General features: G+C 50.4%; 1 protein-coding gene across 1 annotated transcript in view; it reads left to right on the forward strand.

Moving 5' to 3' along the window:
- The first annotated feature begins 1,123 nt into the window (after positions 1-1,123).
- Positions 1,124-17,677, forward strand: part of UBE2QL1 (ubiquitin conjugating enzyme E2 Q family like 1) — a 45,286-nt gene continuing 28,732 nt past the window's right edge. The window contains exon 1 of the mRNA XM_060146849.1: positions 1,124-2,341. Coding sequence (XP_060002832.1) covers positions 1,571-2,341 — 771 coding nt within the window. The 5' untranslated portion in view covers positions 1,124-1,570. The remainder of the gene's footprint in view (positions 2,342-17,677) is intronic.

A 17,677-nucleotide genomic window follows, 5' to 3' on the forward strand; every position in this document is an offset into this window, starting at 1 on the left:
GCGCAGCTGGGCCACAGACACTAGACTATGCGCGGCGGCGCGATTCCTGCAAACGTTGGACTCTTCACGGCTTCCCTGGTTGTTCCAGCTTCTGGGGCTCTGAAAGTGCTTTTTGCTTGAAATTTCACCAGATAAAAATAAGTTTCAATGAGTTAAAGGCAGAAAGGGAGGGGAGGGATGAAAGCGTCCAAGTTGAAGGAGGATCCCCACCCCTTCCGCGGCCAGTCCCGAGGTTACCCGCGGGTACCGGGGACTCCAGGGCCGCAGAGGGCCCGCCCCGCGCCCTGGGCGCCCGCTGGCGCCAGAGTCGGATGCGTTTCCCCGCAACCTCTTGGAAATAACTCGAAAGCCAGTGCTCCGTGGTCCCTTCCTTCCCCTTTTGGAACACAGGGACCCCCTGGCGTGGCGGGGAGGAGAGGAGCCAGGCCCGGTCGCAGGGGTGAATTCGCGGACCGGTCATCCTTTAAAGTCGGGATTCGAGGGGTTCTTTAGCGGGTTGCGGAGAGCACGCTTCCCGCATCCTCCTGCCCAGGCCCTGATTCTTTGATCAGTCCTTAGGAGAGCACTGGTTCCGCAGACCCCGGTCCAGGATTGCGGTGTGGACACCAGGCTCCATCTGGTACACACGGGATTCAATAAACAGGTTGCTTTCCATCCTTCTCCGACGCCCCTTCCCCTCCGGATTGCTCCAACTAGGTTAAGTGAGGTCGGAGGCTCAGGCCGGGGTTAGAGCCTGGATCCCGGGCAGAAGGACCGGAGCCTCTGAGACCCTCATTAGCGCGCGCACACACATGCCCCTTCTCGCCCTGCTCCCCACCCTCGCTCCGCTCCGGCTGGCCGGTCGGCTCCGCGCGGCGCTACCCCGCAGCCCGGCGCGCACCGATGTCTCCCCCCAGCGGCCGTGCGCGTGTCGCCGCAGGAGCCGGGCGGCTGGCGGGCGGCGGGGAAGCGGCGCGGCGCAGGCAGTCCCGCGGCCCCGCCCCGCGCCCCCCTCCCCGGCCGGCAGGACCGCCCCCTCCGCGCCGCGCTCGGCTCAGACTGAGCAGACGCCTTTGCAATGTCAGCAGCCGCGGCGGCGGCGGCGGTCGAGGCCCCGCGGTAGCGGCCAGCGCAGCACGGCCCGGCGGGCGCGCACGGCGCGAGCCCGCGGCCGCCTCGCTGCCTTCGGGTCGCTGCGGACGGCTCGGCGCGCTCTGAGACGGCGCTCGGACTCGAAGCCAGCCCGGCTGCGGCCGCTCACAAAGGACCGCGGACACCAGGCTCCGGGGGGCTGCGCGCAGGGACCGGCCGGGGGACGGCCCGCCGCGGCGCGTCCCCTCCACGCTTCCCCTCCCCGGGCGGCTGGAGCCCGAGCCAGAGCGGGCCCCGTCATATGACAGCGGCGACCCAGCGGCCGGCGAGCGCGCGTGCTGCCCGCTCGGCTGCGCCACGGCCGCCGGCGCCAGGGGGGGCCCGCGCCGCGCCCCGCTGAGTGGTCGCCGGTCGCTGCCGCCCCGCGCCCCCCGCGCCCCGGCTCTCGGGCTCCGGGGGCAGGAGCCGAGGGGAACCCCGCGCCGGCGCCAAGCCTAAAATGGCCACGCTGCTCCGCAAAATCGGGCTCATCCGCCTGCACAACCGGGACACCGAGGACCCCAAGCATCACCACAACCACCGCGGCGGCGGCGGCGGCCAGCAGAGCGCGTCGCTGCGCGGCAAGGGCGGCGCCAAGAGCGGCGGCCACAAGCCGCAGCAGCAGCATCCCGCCGGGGGCGCGGGCGACGCCAGCCCCGGACCCGGCAAGGGCAAGGGCAAGCGCGCGGCGGAGCTGGCCCAGCGCGACAAGCCGCCGCAGCCGGCGGCGGGGGCGGCGAGCGGCGGGGGCCCCCGGGAGCGCGCGGCGGGCGCCAGGGCGGGGCCGGGCCCGGCGGCGGCGGCGGCGGCGGCGGGCGGCAGCCTGGTTCCCGCGGCGCGCCAGCAGCACTGCACGCAGGTGCGCAGCCGGCGGCTCATGAAGGAGCTGCAGGACATCGCGCGCCTCAGCGACCGTTTCATCTCCGTGGAGCTGGTGGACGAGAGCCTCTTCGACTGGAACGTGAAGCTGCACCAGGTGGACAAGGACTCGGTGCTGTGGCAGGACATGAAGGAGACCAACACCGAGTTCATCCTGCTCAACCTCACCTTCCCCGACAACTTCCCCTTCTCGCCGCCCTTCATGCGGGTGCTCAGCCCGCGCCTGGAAAACGGCTACGTGCTGGACGGCGGCGCCATCTGCATGGAGCTGCTCACGCCGCGCGGCTGGTCCAGCGCCTACACCGTGGAGGCCGTCATGCGCCAGTTCGCCGCCAGCCTGGTCAAGGGCCAGGTAAGCTGGGAGGAGGCCGGGGGCGCGCGGGGCTGGCCCCTCGGCGCTCTCGCTCCTGGTGCGCGCGGGGCTGTGTCTCTACCCCAGCCTGCCAAGGGGAGACGTTCCCGAGCGCCTCCGCTTCTCTTCCCTGAGCGTTTTCTTCTTTCCCTACTTTTCCATCCCGTCTCTGCGGGTCTCCCGCTTGTTCCCGGTCGGTCCCCATCTCTCTAGAATACGCTCTCTCCCTCTCCGCACACCCTCCTCTCTTTTCTCCTCTGCTGCTTCTCCCCTCTGGCTCTGCCCCTCTACCCTCTGCCCTGATCTCCTGACCCGCTGTCCCCATGTGCCCCTCCCTTTCCTCCTCCTCCGCCCCCGCCCCAGGCTTCCGCTCTCTTCCCCTCCCCCTCCCTCTCCCGTTTACCCCCTTCTCCTTTTCCTTGGCTTCTCTCCATCTCCTGACCCCACAGTCTCCCTGAGGGTGGAACTTCACGTGGACTTAGGAATCTAAGTATCCAGCCCAGTTTATTGCCCCCTTCCCTGCCACACACGCAAAGTTCCCCCCCCCCGCAACAACAACTCAGGGGGGCTCTGCAGGTGGGGGGCTCTGCAGGGGGCCTGCTGCCTGCTGGTGAATCTGCTCCCCTGCTCTGCCCCCTCTTGACCAGCATGTAGCGCAAAGGTGAAAATTTTGCTCTTGAGAAATTTCACTGGAGAGGCAGAGGTGTGGTTTGAGTGTGACAAGGCCAGATGACCTCAAGGAAATGCATGGTACCTGGCTCCTTCCAGGACCATCACCTTCTGGGTACTTGTTCAAGGTCTTGGTCTCTCTCAGACCTGTTTCTTCCTTCCGGGTTACCCCTGCCCCGGGGGGTTAAATCCATTATCAGAACTAAAGATTTTTAACTAAATACTGAAATCAGGGGCAGGCTTGGTGCCTGAATATTCTCACCTATTGCACCAGACGCAGCTTTACCAAAAGAAACCCGAGAACTTGAGAGCAGAGAATGAATGAATCTTCTGGAATTTGTACCCCCCCCACCCGCTGCAGGCAGAGGCATGATGGTTTTATCTTCCCACATTATATGCTCCTGATCATGTTCAAGTTGGTTGATGTTTTCCCAAATCGCTATTGAACATTACTTAATGAAATTATAATTTTATATGGGTGTCTTTTAGATTTATGAAGAATCCCTGTTTTGTGTAGGAGTCCCAAAATGACCTCGATTTGATCTTTCTACAGCTAGCATTTCAGAAGCCATCAGTCCCCTGTCACCTGCCTCTGTCCCTTTCACGGCAGGATCTTACACACTAATCAAATAATGCTTGTTCTGCCAATTTCACTAGAGGTGGAGCCCCTGGGATTCCAGGCAAATCGCATTGTGACTCCAGTGGAGAAAGGCACTTAATTCTTGACTGAGGTCTGTTGTTACCAAGTACTATCTTGCTAGTCCATCTTTTCTGGGGTTTAGCTTCCGCTCATTTCTCGCGTTCGAAATAGGAGGGACCTGGCGGCTCTAGAAAGGTGAGGTTTAATGCTTTAACATCAGAAATTCAGTCTGAAGCCTGTGGTTCAGCGCTGGCTCTGATGTGAAGAGCCTGTGATTCGATACAAGCCACGGGGGTGGGAGAGGGTCCCGGTTTATGTTATTATCAGGATTTATACAAATGATGGGGAAAAATATTTTGCAGAAATGCTTCTGTTATTTTTTCTGAAAGCACTGCTAATCAGAACTATCTGGAACACTCTCCTACCTTCTTTCATTCTTCACAGAGATGACTTTGGGGATGAGGGGCAGAGGAATATCATTTTGCCTTATAATCACAGAATCATAGCATTTAGATTTGGAAGAGATCCTCAATCACAGCCTGCATTTTGAAAGATGTAGGAAAGTAAAGATTTCAAATGAGAAATAAGGACTTTTTTTAAGGAGAGATACATGTCAGTAAGTTAAGTGTTTTCCATGTTCACGTGAATGCTGTGATTGACAGTTCTCTTGGTGCCCCTGCACTTCTATTAAATTAGGCAGGTCCTTGTGTATATATGTCTTTTCTTCGTAATCCAAATTAAGAGTCTTCATACAGTCAGCAAGTCAGAGACCTTATTGTTGAAAGTAATTATCAATATTTTTATTTATTAATTTCAAAATCTTACTTAGTTGAACTCAGGGCCCTCCATGTAGCCTATTGTGTTATATCACCTATTCTAAAGTCTAGTTATGAAATATCTGAAAGGGAGGTGAGTACTCAGCAATTTATAAAAATACCAGTTCCGTTTCTTTGCACTTTTCATGCTGACTTCAACATCCAAAAGAGAGTCGTGTAGGATATACACAAACAACTCGAAATGCAGTGTAAGAACAGGAGGAATGAATGTTCATCAGTGTTTCAGGATGCTGTGCAGGAAAGGATCCTAATAGTGTCTCAGGGCACTCAGCCTTATGGTGCCTTTCCTGCTTTTGTAAATTTCCTACCTACAGGTTGTTCATTGCACTTACTGCAGTTACCCAATTATTTCCGTAGCTGAAGGTAGTTAAAGGACTTTGGGAAAGCAATCCAAATACCTGATTAGGTATTCAAAGAGAACCAAGAGTGCTACCAAACCAATGATTACTTTAAAAGGCAGAACCGTTCCATTCTAGTTACATTCCTCCATCTGTTGGCCCTTTCGTTTTTCTTAAGCAATGGGATTAGAAAAGGCTCGTTTTCCTCTTCCATAACTACTAAGCGTAACTTTCTGAATTGGGGATATCCTAAGTTGATTTTGTTTCTCTACCTTTAGAGAAATCATAAAATACTTTTAAGGGTTTCATTGGTCATATTAAGAAAAGATCTGCTTAACCATTTTATGTATAGTATTAATGTTTGCGTTTATCTCACGGTGTGACAGATTCAGTCATTTCACGAGACCTTTACCTGACTTTTGGGGCCCATGTTATCAAAATCTCTCGTGTGCTACCTTATGGATTGTGGTTGTTTTAAATTAACTTACAACTTTCTTGTATGATATATTCTTTGTAGAGATAATGACATACATACCTCGCCTATTTGTTTATTACTGAATCCTCTTCTGACTACAAAGAGACATTTTAGGCAACTCTTGGATTCTGCAATTAAATGAAAACTCCCCGTACCTGGGAGGGTCCTGCCCAGGCTGGGCCTCGGCGTTCACTGGCATGTGTACCAGGTCTCGCACCTGGGATGATGGATGATGCAACAGAGACCCTCTCCTTGCAGCTGTGTGAGCAGAAGGCACCCAAAAGTAGCTTGAGGGCGCACTAACTCAGGGTTCTACTTTCACATCAGTTCGCCTCCTGAGTGTCCCCTTTTTAATTAGTTAGACATCGCCAGGGGCAGGGAACCAGACGGCACTTGGAAGACAGTTCCTTACTCCTCCTCTGTCCCCTCAGTGCCAACCATGCGCCTCAACCCAGCATGAGGACGATGTGGCAATAATAGCAGTGGCATTTACTGTTTGCTCCATGCCAAGCTCTGGGCCAGCAAAGCACTTAGGGTGTTAACCTTACCTGATTCTACTGTTTCCGTGGTCACTGTACAGGTGAGGAAACCTCAGCTCCACACGGTCAGGTGAAATTAATGCAGCCTCGTGTTCTAACACTAGCAATGAGTGCGAGCCTCTGAATACCAGTCCACATTAGTAAAAGTCAGCGACGGCAGAGTCACACCCAGGCCACCTGAGCCCCTGGCCGTCTCCAGCCAGTGGTTGGCGGTGACCGGTGTGATCATCATTTGTGTCCACAGAAGACAGGTACACAGTCAGCCGTCAGCAGAAGAATGACAACAACAGGACTAAAACACCTTCAGTTCTTAGTGTTTGAATTAAAAATTGCTAAGCGATTCCGGAACAGTTATGTTTCCTGACAGCACTAGTTTCTGGAATTTTTGAACACAGAAAACTGGTAGATGTTGCCACGTGTCAGTGTGTGATGAAGAAGTAACAGGCTCTGCAGATCAGCTCTGTGTGACGATAAAGTGCATCTCTGAGGTCGACTTTAGGGCTTAAAGTGTTCTGCACCATGGGTGTCACTGAGAATCTTGCACACGGGCGCGCACACACACACACACACACACACACACACACACACACATAGCCTGTCTTCAGAACCTCTTCCAAAGTACTAGGCCTGGAAATAGCTTTTTACTTATGGCTACACAATCTCCAGGTCTTATCAGGAAAAAGTAATGAAGATAAACAGCCTTGTGGGTTCCTAAAGTTTATTGGCTTCTGAACTATTATAATTCACACAACATTTTTGAAAGCCCTGTGTGAGTGTGCTAGGGCTACGGTCACAGAGTCCCACAGACTGGCGGGCTTCAACAACAGACATTTACTTCTCACAGTTCCGGAGGCCAGAAGTCTGAGCTCAGGGTGAGAGCAGGGTTGGGTCTTTCCGAGGGTGTGCAGAGGATGAGCTCCAGGCCTCTGCCCTTGGCTTGCAGACGGCCATCTTCTCCCTGTGTCCTCACGTGGTCTTCCCTCTGTGCCTGTCTGTGTCCTAATCTCCCCTTCTGGTGAGGACACCAGTCGTATTGGATCAGGGCTCCATCCTAATGACCTCAGTTTAACATGATCACCTCTGTAAAGACCCTGTCTCCAAATACAGTCACCTTCTGAGGTGCTTGGGAATAGAACGCCAACATACCAATTTTGAGGGATCACAGTGCAGCCTATAACAAGCCCAAACAGGAATTTCTTAAGCAATCCAACCTCTCATTTCTCTAGAGGCTATTACTGGTTTGCAAAGTAACATAAATGATGCCCATCCGTGTGAACATAGGACCACACCGAGGAGGCCCCAGGAGGGCCTACGTGGAATAGAGAGATGATGGCCGCTTTAAAGGGAAGCTGGGAGAACCTAGCGTGTGAACCGTGACAGCCAGGGGGTGGGTCCTGCCGTGTGACTCACCGAGGAGAGTGGATTTGTGGAGGAGTCTTATGAGTCAACCGTGTCGTTGTGTCCTGTGCCCATGTGTAGGTGAGGGAGGTCATTACCACACAGGATGACTCTGCAGCTTGAGGTCTCCATGTACTCGATGGATCGGAGAAAAAAATAGCTTGTTCTGGTATCAAGTGGGACGGGGCAGGAGGACGCAGACAGGACTCTGCATCCTAAAAATAGTGCCGCGCCGACTTGGCAAGCTCCCACGTGCCCGCTCCCTGGCGAGTCTGCTCATCCCAGGGCTGACGGTGCAGTTAATAATAGTAGTGGCTTACTTTACCCAGAGTTGTAAACTTTTGAGAATCTAAAGTTGCAAAAAGAGGATGCAAATGCATTTGTGTTTACTTTTCTGATTTATAGTGAAGGGTGTGAGAGGATTGTTTTCCTATTTAAGGGTCAGGAGAGTTTGGGGGGGGGTTGTTTGTTTGTTTAATGGAAAGTACCAACATGAACACTAAGTTGAAGTTTGTTTTAACCCAGAATCCTGCCCTTTCTCATCCTCACGAACAGGCGTGTGTGAGTCCAGGTTTAGAAGGAAGGCAGCCTCAGTGGTACCACTCTGGGGACAGCTAAGGAACCAGCCAAATGGCTTTCATGGCTTTTTTTTTAAGCAGCCACCAATAGTGGGTTCTTTGAGCCACATTTCAAATCTCCTGAATCCTAGATTTTTGCTGTGTTGATAGGGTTGTGGGGAGATGGGGCAGAGGATGGGGACGAGGTAACTCCTTTTCTCTCTTTCCTTTACTTATGGCTACACAATGGCCGGTGGTCCTCAGCCCCAGGTTAATTAGATGCTTCCGGGAACCTTTAAATTATTCCAATGCCAGGCCCTTTCCTCGAAGATTCACACTTCTTGAGGCTAAGATGAGGCCCTAGTAGAGGCCCGTTGGAAAATCTCCTACGTTGATTCTAACGGACAAACCAGGGTTGGAAAAACCACCCTGGACCAGAATTACTCATCACGTCTACCATCTTCGGTACATCCTCCCACCAACAGCCAGAACAGGGAGCTTCAGGTGATGGTGGCTGTAATGAACCCCTTACCTTCCCCCCTCCCACCTTGATTGGACTCACTGTCCTGTGTCCACCCCGACTAGCCCTCTGGAAGCCCTACTTTTGTAGAGGAGCTCATCATACAACCCAGTCCTTCCTCCCTGGACCAAGAGGGAGTGTAAACCCTGAAAAAGGAAGTGTGCTCAAGAGAGTTGCTCACCCCCGGATCAGACACTGTTGTGAGGGCTTAGGTGCGCGGACCGCCCAGAACTGTGGATAATTAGCTAGTTCGCACAGCACAGGTACTGAGCGTCCAGTCTGTATCAGGCACACACTGGGCACACGTTGGTGAATCAGATTCACGGAAAGTGCCAGCCACGGAGAACTGACCGTCTAGTGGGGATAAAGTGCAACCCACTCACATTTGTCTGTGATGTACCAGGCAGCTCTGTGGTTATCGCTTGCTTAGTATTGGGGTGAGTGCCCATTCACTGGTGCAAGGGGACTGCACACCTGGCAGTGGCCTGTGGGTGCGCCAGGGACTTGAGAGAGATGGGGTCCTGGGCTCAGCAGCGTCTTCCAAACTTCCGGGTGACGTTCCCAGAAGGAATGCTCATGGTTACGTGATTGTCACACTGAGGGTTAGCCTGTTTCTCTGAACATAGTTGCCCTGCTAATAAATGGGACGATCAGGCATTTCCCAAAACAGACAAAGGAGTCATTGTAATGGCAGAAATATTTCCAATAACATCTGTGCTTTCCTACCCAAGGAGTCAGCAAACTAAGATAAGGTTTAATTGTTTAATGCCCCATCGTCACACCCTTCATTCCTTCTTTCTTTCCTTCATTCGGGACCTGTTTGCTGAGGGTCTACCATGACTTGGGCACTGAAGACGCATGGTCTTCAGCACTCCCGTGGCGACCTTCCCCCATTCTGTGGGTCGCCCCTGGTCCTCTCCACTAAGGACAGGAGGACCAAGGCCCCCAGATCGAGAACCTCTGGGGAGGAAGCGGAATTGGGACCAACCAGGTGGCAAAGCCTTGGGACAGGAGGGCGGGGCGGGAGCGGGGAGCCGGGAGGAGCGCCAGAAGGTGCCCTTCCCCACCTGGCAGGCCTAGGTGTGGTCAGGCAGCAGACTAACCGGGCCTCCTCGGTCACGTTCCCAAGCCTGGCTTTTCCTCTCCTCCCTGCCCTCCTGCCTCCTTAGAGGATTATCATCCCCTGCTTGGATTCCTGGGATGCCCCCGTCCAACCTCTCCGTCCCTTTCCATCCTCCCTGCTGCCACCTTCCTGGGTCCTCTAAGACGCACACCTGGCTTTCTCACACACTTGGTTAGACGGGGACAGAATACATCCAAGCACCCCATCGCTGCCCAGCCTGGGTGCAACTCTTCCACCTTCCACAGCCCCCAGGAAGCCCTTCTCCCACCAGCCCCGCCAGCCACGGCACACCAGCAGGTCTCCACGTTTGCTGAGCTCACAGGTCCGCCCCCATCGGGAAAGCACCCCCTCATGCATCAGTCGAGCCCTGCCATCCCTCAGAACCCTGCCGAGACGTCTTAACTCCTGCAGAAGGCCCCGTAATCACTCCTCCAGTAAGGGCATCGGCTCCCTCCTCCAAACACCTCTGCGTTGTCTGGAAGGTGTTCATTTCTACTCTCATCCTGCTAGACCGCGTGTACCTATTTCCAGCTCTGTTTCCCCTTCCCCTCGCCCAATGCCCAATACATTATATGAGCCGAATAAATGTGTCCACTGTGCAACTTGCACAACTGCACACACACCCCATCCCCTCCCCTCGCCCCTATTTGGAATACGGTAAGATTGTGAACTTACCAGGTGCTTGCCATGGGCCAACTGCTGTGCAAAACGCTTTAGTGGGTCATGTGATTAAATGCTTTCAGCAGCCTATGGGGTGAGCGCTGTTGTTATTCCCATTTTACAGAGGAGGAAACCAAGGCTCACTTAGCCTGGGGAAGGCAGAGCCCTGCAAATCTGCGGGTTGGGGTCTTCGGGAAGCCCCTTCCTCCAGTGAATGCCTGAAACTAACCCAGATGAGCTGCCCACAGTGGCCACTGTGATCCCTCCCCTCACAGAAGTGCTTGTTTTTCCTTTGATCACCTTTATAATGTATCCTATGAAGTATCATAATCTTAGAGAGCTCATGAAAGACAAAGTTTCTCTAACTGTAGGATCAACCAGTAAAATTACATAAAGCTGAAAGGAGGTTGGTTTAATTCATAACTAAAACTAATCTAATAAAACGTGACTTTGAATTCTGCTGGATTGAATTACAGTGATTTTTGTTTTAGTAATTTTATTTAAAAGGGGATCCCGGCATCTGCCTTTTCACTGACAAGAGAGATGGATGCCTCTTGGTTATTCTCTCAGATCCGAGAAGAACCAGAGGCCCCTTCCTGCCACCTCTGACCCCAAAGGCCACCCCCAGCATCTGGGGACATCTGAAGACCCCTCCTCAGAATAATGCTTTTAAACGCACAAAATAATATTCATAGGCTTTCAAAGGAAAACAGTCATGCTTAGAAATAGTTATTGCTATTTTTAAAAAGTGATGAACTAAAATATGAAATTAAAACGCATGTCTTTATTAACACATTTAATATCAAGGTCTAGTTACTGTCCTAACTGGACATAGGAAGGAGAACTGATGACATTTCAAGTTGTCTACATCAACTGTCATATGATTTTTAAATGTCTGGGGTTTCTGTTGGTGACAAAATCAAGGCAATGCTAAATCTCTGCTTTGTTACTTCCAATCGCAGTTAAACGAAGTGCTGGACTACAGTTAGAGTTAATGAAAAGAAAGACATTTTTTTCCATCCAAGTTTGTGTTCCCTGGGGATGCACGGCCCCAAGAACCCCAAGGTGGTAGATGGCTCTAAGTGTGGACAGCTGTCTTGGGAAAGAACTTAAAGTTTACCATGCAGCTCATGGCCAGAACCTCTGGGAACGAGGTTTTGGAGCCCAACATATAGCTCAGTCCTGCCGTGATCTTGTTGGGTGGTCACAAAAATCACAGGGTAGCCTCCTCTTTGCCCTCTCAGAACTGCCACCTCTCCTTGTGGACTCTTGTCATCACCTCTGTGGACTCTCCATCATCAAGTCATTTTGCAGCATCAGGTGTCAATTGCAGATAAGAACCACGATCATGTTATTGACCAAGCACAGATCTGAGAGCTGTGTTTTCACCTCCACAGCCTTGCTCTCTAAGAACCCTATTTGTTAGCAGTATCTTTAAATTAGCTTATTTTTTTGCTGCCGCTAAGTTAGAAAATTACATAGAAGAATATAATTATTTCAAACATTTACCTTTATCAACGCACACATTGATACTGTTCCATATTGTTGAGATTCTTTCTTTATTACAGAACACGATGTTCACTTGAAAACTTTTGAGCCACCATTTTGTTTCAAGATGAAAAGCCGGTTCAGAAATCAAACGTAAAATTTTTTTCAAATGCTGTGGATTCCATCAGTTATCACAGGTCACACAGAATGAACACAGATTGCCTCAGTACAACTGAAAGAGAATTTCACTGAGTCAGTGATCCTTTGCCTGACTGAGACCTTTAGGAAAGGCTTTTTTCTGTAATGAAATTCAAGAGAAATCTAGTTGAAATGTTTGACCTACATACGTGTATGTGCTATTTTGACAATTGGAGGCTAATCAACAAAGAACATCAATCTTCTCTTATTGCTTAGCAGTTAAGGCCCTGAGCATCTAGGGTAAGTCTTCCTGCATTTGGTAGGAAAGTGACTAGATGGCTCCAGGGTTCTTTCCAACTCTTAAGACTTAGATGAATGCAGCCAGCATTCTCACAGGGAGCGGGAACAGTATACGGTTCATTGGTCCTCCAGGATTCTTATGCTGTTTTTGTTGTACACTCACTGATTTCCCCATAGTTTAGCAATATTGAAGTCTGAAATTCGACCTCTGAGATCACTAGAGACATGAAGCATCCTCCTGTCCCCCGGGGTTCTCAGCCTGCAGTGTGTATCATTCTGAGAAGGGGTGTTATCTTCTTCGTGGAAGTGGAGTCTGTAACAATATCTCAATCAGTGCGTGGGCCTGGGTGGTGTTGCCATAACTACCACGTTAGGTTGGTAAAGTTTTCAGCATCATAGTCAGCAAATAGAAACGGTTCTACCCAGCACTGCTCAGGTTGTTTTTTTCACATTTACGTATGTCTCTTTTTCCCACCTGTAAACTAATTATTTGGCTATCATCAAATCTTTTGACTGAGGTCATTTTAGTCGCCCTACCCTAAGAAAAACATCCATCTGCAGCTTGGCCCTGACCATGTACCACTTAGAGTCTCAGAGGCTGGCTGGTCTCCCCATTCAGATAAGGATGCACCCAGCAGCTGTTGGTCCACACTGATTTGATTGCCTCTGGGGCCAGGATGCTGCACAAGAAGAGGTGACCCTTGTTTAACCCTTTCAGGCCATTTGAAGAAGGATAGATGGTCTCACGCCATCTCTGTGGCCAGAAGAGCCCCGGAGACTTCAGAACTGGGTCTTGGTCAATGCCCAATCCAGAAAGACACCCATGGCCCTGAACTCTAAACCCAAGTGTGGGAGGAGATGTATGAAGGATGCAGCCAATGGCAGGATGTAAGAGACATGGGTCTGCATGGAGGAAGGAGTGAGGGTGCTGCCAGCAGGTGCTGAATGCGGGTCTGTGATTGAGGTGGGCAAAACAGACCCCCATCCTGGAGCAATACTTGCATCCGCTGTTTGCTCCTTACAAAGCACTTTACCTGTGTGGTTTCCTGGAGGTCCGAGACGGCGGGGAGTCCAGCTGGGGAGCTGGGCAGGCTGGCAGCCCGGAGGGCACAGCAAGTGCCTGTTTTCTTGAGCTCCCAAGGGCAACGGGATTGAACCAGACCATCATTCCTCAAGTAGGAACAAGGGGCTTAGTGAGAATTTCCAAGGGGCATCTTCTCTCCCTATTGTCTCATTTTGTAGCATCATTAAGTAGAAGTTGTCAAATATTCAAGTCTGAAGGACCACTAACTAGAAAGAAGACAGTCCACCCTGAAAGGCTGGACAGAATGAGCTTGTTACAGAACTCGGGGAGGTGAAAGAACGCCCTTGCTAGTGTGCATTCAGGACAGAACGAGCCTCGTCCAAAATTCCTGGGGACAGTCCGCATAGAGTCAATGAAAACTTACATACTGTGCCATTAAATTAAGTTGCCCCAAAAGGCTGCGGGAAATATTAAGATTTCTGCTGCAAGGAAATGCTTCTGACATGTCTGCCTTCGAAACCTACAGTGAATTTTGTAATTTGTTTGGTCTTTAGAACAATGCAGTGATACTAACTAGTCTTATAAGTCAAGCATAGTTTGAGTGAGTGATAGAAAGGAGAGTTTTTCATAAGTAATCTTACCTTTCAGACATATGAATGTCTAAATCATCCATTTGTTTGCTACTTAGTATCTTCCTTTCCTTTTCATGTTATTTTCTTTACCTAATTACAGTGAATATTGGTGCATTGTACCCAATCTTTATTTTCTTAATTTCTTGCCAGTCTCATTTATCCCACTACTTTCTGCTACTCTTCTAAGTTAGTAAGTCACAATATTTACAGGTCGGTAGCATTTCAGAAAATTTTTCAGAATGTTCTAGAAGGTTTTACTCTGAGGTTGGGTGAGTGAATCCTTTAAAATGTATTTCTTGCAAACCTTGAGCATGTACCATGTGTTAAATTTATAACAGTGATTCCAGTATTTTTTTTACTTAAACAGTAAGACTTTTACTTATTACAGATTTACTTATCTAGTTTACTTATTACAAACCAGAGCCATGTACAACAGAGAGTCTGGGGAAAGAATACGGGTTTAGTAGTGACTGGAAGGGAAAAGAAAGCCATCAATGAAGAGGAGGGTAGTGTTTCCTCCGAGCTGGGCCTTGGGTGGGGTGCCCCTCCATTTCTCTGCACTGGCGTAGACTGCAAAATTGTAGGCCTGCAGTGTGGCCATTACCTGCTCCCACACTGCCCGGCCCTCAAGCCATGGTCAGGCCGTAGAGACTAGGTGTCAGGCCTTGATCCAAAGATCTCCCCAAACCTAGTTAGGCTTAGCATTTGTGCTATGATTTTTTTTTTTTTTTGGTGGTACGCGGGCCTCTCACTGTTGTGGCCTCTCCTGTTGCGGAGCGCAGGCTCCGGACGCGCAGGCTCAGCGGCCATGGCTCACGGGTCCAGCCGCTCTGCGGCATGTGGGATCTTCCCAGACCAGGGCATGAACCCGTGTCCCCTGAATCAGCAGGCGGACTCTCAACCACTGTGCCACCAGGGAAGCCTTGTGCTATGATTTTATGCTGAATTTTTGTTCCAGAATATGCTAAGGTTTATTTTTTTAAACAAATTTGTGGAATCTTGGGATTAAGCAGAGCTGGGGAAACACATAATCCCAGATTTCAGTGATGCTTATTGAGCTGTGATGACATTGGCATTTCCTTGCCATGCAAAGCAAATTCTGTCCCCAGTATAACACGGTTTAAAATCCTGTGCTAGGAACACCGAAGCTACAAGAGATTTGAAATCCTGCATCACACAAAATTCCAAAGTCACGGTGGTGAGTTGTCTCATCCATGAAAAAGAAATGGGAAATAGCCCCAGTCAGTTCCAGTAGAACTGTTTAGCACACAGATTCTCCGTTTGTTTGTTCGTTTGTAAGGTTCTGAAGTCCTTTATCAGAAGTAGCTGATTTCACTCTCTCATATGTGAGGGTTCTTGTCCACTTCTGGCTGCTTTTCTCAGTTACAGCTGGACTGGACTGGTTATGTGGAGGTCAGAGAGAAAACAAACTCCTACCAGCCCTCCCTGGGGCTCAGAGGGTCTGGGGTCTGGGAAGGCCACCTTTGCAGGCCTCACTGCTGGACTGCACAGCCCTGCCCCGAGTGTACACACAAGCTTCCGGTCGCAGCCAGTGGGATGCTAGCACCTCCCCAGGAGGAGCATCTCCCCACAGGGGGAGCAACTCCCCATGGGGGCAGCAGTTCCCTGTAGATGGAGCGCCTCTCCTGGGGCGGGGGGGAGAGCTATTGGGTGGGGCTCCCAGGGGGCGTGTGGGATCCAAGGGGACTAGCCCAGCCCTTGACCCTAGTAGGCAGTCCACAGCTGTTGTAGGATGAAGTTGAGTTTATGACCTTCAGGTACCGCAAGACCATGAATCATCAAAGAAAGATTAAGGGTGATGAGTGCACTGTAATTGCAGTGTCGGGAAAATGGACATTTTTAGCAATGGGCACTCAATCAAGATGGCGTTTTCTGCTTGATGCTAAGTACCAAAATAATTTTACCCTCTGCACTGTGACCATCCCATGTGATTTAAATTTTTTGTTTTTCTCTAAACACTGAATTGATTGATCCTGGTGTCTTAGTAAGTGAGAATTCATTTTATGAGGTTTTGTTTTTGATCATGTGCCCTTGAAATGTCATTATTCTATTTGCCAGAAAATACATCAGGCTGGTGTTTAGGGTCCAAGAGACAGTGGGTGAGGGTCCCTGCCCACTGTCTTCCGATGATCAATCCACACGTAGGGTTCCGTGATTATTTTGTCAAGCAATTTTAATAGGAAGGAGCTTCCCTGTAACCATCTCTTTTGTTTCTCTGTCGTCTTATCATGATTGGAGGTTTCCGTGTTGCCATATAAATTCATTCTCTCCTCCCTCCCTTCCTCTCTCCCTCCTTCCATTCAGCTTATCGGAGCCTGTAATGGCCTATATTATTATTGGAGGGCACACACCTAGTCAGGGTGGCTAAACAACAGACATTAATTTCTCACAGTCCTGGAGGCTGGAAGTGTAAGATCAAGGTGTCGGCAGGGTGGGTTTCCTCTGAGGCCTCTCTCCTTGGTGTGTGGACGGCCGTTTCTTCCTGTGTCCTCACATGGTCATCCCCTCTGTGTGTGTCTGTGTCCTAATCTCCTCTTCTTACAAGGACACCAGTCAGGCTGGACCTGGGCCCCCTCTACTGACCTCATTTTACCTTAATTACCTCTGTATAGACCCTGTCTCCAAACAGTCACATTCTGAGGGGTTAGGACTTCAACATACAAATATTGGGGGACACAATTAAACCCATAACGGATTCTTCCTTTCAAAGCATGTAAGTTTTAGCCATTTGTTTTCCTCTCCTGACGTTGACCTCCGATTCCGCATCTTCCCGTCGTTGTCCCTGTACCTCCAGGCCCCTTGACTGAGTGACCAGACGTTTCTCATCTAAGCAGCTCCTGCCACATCCACACGTTCTCCTCATCACTGTTAGGTTTCCCATGTCTCTTCGTTTTTCCTGGCATTTTCAGAATCTTTCTTTTCTACTCTTCCCCAAAGACAGCAATTGCCTTTGCTTTGTCACGCTTTCCTTTTCTTCTCCACCTGAAGGGTTTCTTCTGGCTTTGTTTGCTGTGGGCTTCTCCCCCTACTTTTATTAGAGCCAGTGATCAGGGGCTCCCCGTCTTCTCTGGCGCCCTCCCCCAGCTCCCCCTTTATCCCTGCATGCCTTGTGAGTTTTGCTCCACTTTTCCACATCACAGCTCCTGTAAATCTCCCCATTCCTGCTCCCACGTTGCTCCTCCCGTTTTTCCGCGGTTGACTGGAGTGTTCTTTTCTTTCCGTTCTTTCCAGCCGTCACTGTCTCCCGCACCCGCCTCCACACTGGAGCAGCCGTCCATCCTTTTGCCTCTCTCTGGTTCAGGGTTCCCTCTCCTCTGCTTCACCAGGGTTCTGTGCCTTCTTCTCCTCCCGGTCATCTCAGCCCTGGGGGCAGGCTGCTGAGGAAAGGAATGCTCTGCTCTGTGCATTTTCCTGGGGGCCTGTAGACAAAAAGAGGACTCTGGGCAAAGCCACGTTGCAGAGGGGATGGTGTCAGGCAGGCAGTGTAGACATGCCGGGTGGACCTAAAGGGAGAGATGCTGATTGGTTGATGATTATTTCAGATGATGGCTTGGGATTCAGTGATCCTGGAAGGCCGCACTAATGGACCAGTTGAGGTCAAAATTATAGTGAATATGCTTTAATTCAATTGATTTTTATGCTGATACACCCAAGTTGATGCATGTTTTTAATCAAAAGTGATTTTTATCATTTTAGATGTCTTTAGATGTAGGAGGCTTTCTGAAAGCCCTCATTTCCATTCTTATGGTATTTTATTCATTCAATTTAGTATGTGAGAAAACAGGTCTTCACTGGTAAATTTATTGATCATGTCTGAAACAAGCACTTAAGAGTTTGAGAGATACATCAGATCGCAAGGCTTATCAGGGAGAACAGTTTTATTCAGCCATTTGCACTGTGCATGCATTCTTGTCTTATTGAAAAGTAGAGGAATTCATTAAAATATCCCACAATATCTCCACCAGCCTGAGAACAGGC

Source organism: Lagenorhynchus albirostris, chromosome 3, assembly GCF_949774975.1.
Source record: "Lagenorhynchus albirostris chromosome 3, mLagAlb1.1, whole genome shotgun sequence".
In the NCBI taxonomy this organism is placed as follows: Eukaryota; Metazoa; Chordata; class Mammalia; order Artiodactyla; family Delphinidae; genus Lagenorhynchus; species Lagenorhynchus albirostris.